The 3556-nt window shown below is 51.4% G+C and overlaps 1 protein-coding gene across 1 annotated transcript; it reads right to left on the reverse strand.

Annotated features, from left to right (window-relative positions):
* Nucleotides 1-1953: 1953 nt before the first annotated feature.
* LOC103461396 (phosphomannomutase 2-like) lies at nucleotides 1954-3378 on the reverse strand. Its single transcript, XM_008403698.2, has 4 exons — nucleotides 3247-3378; nucleotides 3096-3171; nucleotides 2899-3014; nucleotides 1954-2236 (listed from the first exon to the last, which is right to left on the reverse strand). Exons 1-4 carry the CDS (start codon nucleotides 3316-3318, stop codon nucleotides 2132-2134), a joined length of 369 nt encoding a protein of 122 aa, XP_008401920.2. The 5' UTR covers nucleotides 3319-3378; the 3' UTR covers nucleotides 1954-2131.
* Between the last annotated feature and the right edge of the window lie 178 nt (nucleotides 3379-3556).

A 3556-nucleotide genomic window follows, 5' to 3' on the forward strand; every position in this document is an offset into this window, starting at 1 on the left:
GCTCTGTTTACAGCTGTAAAGATGGCCGCCGCAGCATTCTGTTTACGATAGGAAAGATGGCTGCCACATCGTTCTGCTTATGACAGTAAAGATGGCCGCTCCATTTACAGCAGTAAAGATGGCCGCTTAAATGGTACCGGGACATTAGCTGTTTCTCAAATTGGATCTAGTTCAGGCGTCAGGTTCTAGCAGGTTCTCATGCTGGTACTCATCAGCCAGGTTCTGTTGGGTTTTTAAAGATTGTGTGGTTCTGACCGATTCCGTTTCCTCTGAGTAGTTCTGATAGTAGAACCTCTATGTGTGGTTCTGTCTGCAGAAGCTGGCGGCTCTCACCGGGGAACCAATCAGGTGGGAGAAGACAGTGGTGGCGCGGAGGAGCAGTAACCGCCTCCCCGTCACACACAGTGGGCCGGACCCGCCCACCCGCTACTCTGGACCAATTGGCAGCTCTGAATCAGCCAATCAGAGGGCTCAGAGAGTAGACTCCGCCCCCTCTGGGTCGCCGAGGAGTCCGGACGCAGAGGACGACCTGGAGTCGGGCGTGGCCGACCTCAGCAGCCGCTCGTCCTGTGGTGGCGAAGACGGCAAGGACCCCGAGCTGGACTGAGGCTGCCCACGCTGCCGCCGATTGGAAATAAGGGAAAACCAGAACCGGACCGCTGGATCCGGGCCAGAATCCACCCCTCATATAAACTGGTCGACTGGTGCTGCTCCGCTGTGGGCGGAGTTAACTCACAGCAGCGCTTCAGATCTGGATCAGTCTCCATGGCAACAGAGCCAGGGATGTTCAGCTGCTCACCTCCGGATCCTACAGGACAGCTAAACCTGGCTCACAGAGAAACAGCCCATAATATGATCACCATGGAGACGGAAACAGACCCTCCTGCTGGTTCCTCATGGCTCTGATTGGTGGTTTTATTTAAAACTGTAAAAGTTTTCACACCCCAGTGGAGCAGGTCTACATCTACAGATCCATGTTTGCAGATGTATGCCAGTAGCTCTACGTCTGTAGATCTATACATGTTGTGTTTTCAGAATAAAAGCTCAGATTCTCAGCTCTTTGGAAAACCTGGAGCTGGACTCGGTTCACGTCTCCATGGCAACTCAGTGCTGTAGTTTCTGCCTTCACCAACAACTCTGAGGACATGAAGACCCGGACCCGCCTCTTCCTCAGAACCGGACCGGTGGTCCGTTGTGTATCGCTGACATTAAATAATAAAGTTCTAATGAAGCTCTGATGTTCAAACAGATCTTCTCCAGAATGAATGATCCAGAGTGACTGGACAGAACCAGAACCTCCAGAACTGCCCTGGATCCTCCGAACCCTTCCCCTTTGGCCTACAGAACCAGGTCAGAGGTGAAAGTTGCATCACGTCAGGAGGAGCGGCCAACAGACACGGTGACCTGAGTCGGACCGCTGCCGGGTCGGACCGTCCTGCGTCCGTCAGAAACCAAGCAGATCAATGGGGAAAAAATCTGGTTCCAGAACCACAGAACCCATTTAAAAGTTCAGGTTCTTTGACAGAACCGGTTCCAGTCCCACAGATACTGACTACTACGCTTTACTCTGGTTGTTTTCCACCAACAGCTGCAGAGATCTGGGCTCTCTGAACAGAACCAGACGGTCCAAATGTAACCTGACGTGAACTGGTCCTGATCCGAGGAGTTAATCATCCACGGTGTTCCTCAAGGCTGCATTGTTGTCCCACTTTTATTATAAATTAAATCTAAATACTTTAGACTGAAGTTTCTTCTGCCTGAAAACCAGAGATGATCAGAACCTTTCGGTTCTGACCCGACATTTAGCTGACAATCCATGAAGGTTCTTATCTTTGATTTTTAGTCGTTTTAAATTCAGTTTTTTTCTTTATTGTGAATGTTTTGGAAGTAATAGTTCATGCAACCAAAACCTTGTGGAGGTTCTGGAGAAGAACCCAGAACCGAAAACGGAAGCATCATTTTCCGTTTTATTGAGTTTCCAGCTTTTACAGTTCAGGAACATCAGACCAGGTTTCCCAGCTGGTCCCGACCTCCGAACCGGACCAGAGAAATAAAAAAAAGCTAAAATCTTGTGCGTGTTCTCAGCCGGCGTCCAGGTCCAGACGGTCCAGTTGAGGCTGCAGCGCCCCCTTCAGGAGAAGAAGAGTTCCTGGCAGAGGCGCTGCGTCTCCTCGGGACTCGACACCTCGTGGCCAACGGTCCGCGGGTCGCTGTAGATCTCAAAGTCGTTTCCTCCCTGCAGGGGAGCAAGGAGCAGCAGGAGGTCAGGGGTTCTGCAGAACCGGTCCAAACCGGACGACAGTTCAACCAGAACAGAATCAACTAGAAATTTAAAATGTAAATTTTTCATAGATGACAATCATAGATGAGGTTCCAGCTCTGAAACCTCGTCTATACCTCTTTACTCTGAACCCTATAAAAACCCAAAAGACGTTCAGAATCTGCAGAGGTTCTGGTTCTGATTCCACAGAACCCAGCAGCAGAACGTTCTGGGGAGACTACATACAACCCTGCACATGGTGGTGGTGGCAGCATCATGCTGTGTGAAGATGGGTGATATTATGGGATGGTTTATATCAGAGCAGGGTTAGGAAGGCCTAGTCAAAGTCCAGAATGAGTGTGTGTGGACTTTCTGAGCTGCTGCAGAGAAACAGCAGCAGTTTGGCTGCAGAGGTCTGACCATAAAGGCACACCACACTTTCCAGATTTTTGTTTTAAAAATGTTGAATCGTTTTTGTTCTGTTGGTCTGAAGCTCAATAAGATCCGGTTGGAAGAAATGGCAACACCTTCAGGCCGAACCGAAGCGGACCTAAACCGGATCAGACCCGGACCGGACCGGATCGGTTCGGACCTTTACTGCCAGGGCACCATCCGAACCTGCTACTCGGTGTTCTCACCGGTTTGGTTTTGTCTCCAAAGAAGTGGATGGTGGAGTAGTTGTCCTTGTCCACGATGTCCAGGCAGTAGCGCTTGTCCCAGCCGTCAGGGAAAACGTCGAAGCTGATCTGTCCTCCTGCAGAGGAACAACTGGATCGTCAGCCGATCCGGACCGGATCACCAGAAACCGGCCCGGATCGGTGGGCAGCGGACTCACCGATGGAAAACGACAGCCCCTTCCCTCTGAACTCCTCCTTCAGCACAGAAACAAACTTCTCCCGGATCTTTTCTCTCTGCAGGAAACACACAAGCTGGTTTACGCTGCCGCAGCAGCGGGAACAGCAGCATGACGCAGATGCGGTTCTGACCTGGTCCAGCTCGTAGAACTCCTGGCGCTCCTCCTGGCTGCAGCTGCGTCCGATCGGAGAGACGTTCAGCATCCCGTTCCGGAACTCGATGAACGTACCTCTGAGGAGAAAGGCTAACCGTTAGCTTCCATTGGCTAACCGTTAGCTTCTACAGGCTAACCGTTAGCTTGTACGCGCTAACCGTCAGCTTCCACGGGCTAACCGTTAGCTTCTACGGACTAACCGTAGGCTTCTACGGGCTAACAGTCAGCTTCCACGGGCTAACCGTTAGCTTCCACGGGCTAACCGTTAGCTTCCACGGGCTAACCGT

Source organism: Poecilia reticulata, unplaced genomic scaffold, assembly GCF_000633615.1.
Source record: "Poecilia reticulata strain Guanapo unplaced genomic scaffold, Guppy_female_1.0+MT scaffold_1299, whole genome shotgun sequence".
Classification (NCBI taxonomy): Eukaryota; Metazoa; Chordata; class Actinopteri; order Cyprinodontiformes; family Poeciliidae; genus Poecilia; species Poecilia reticulata.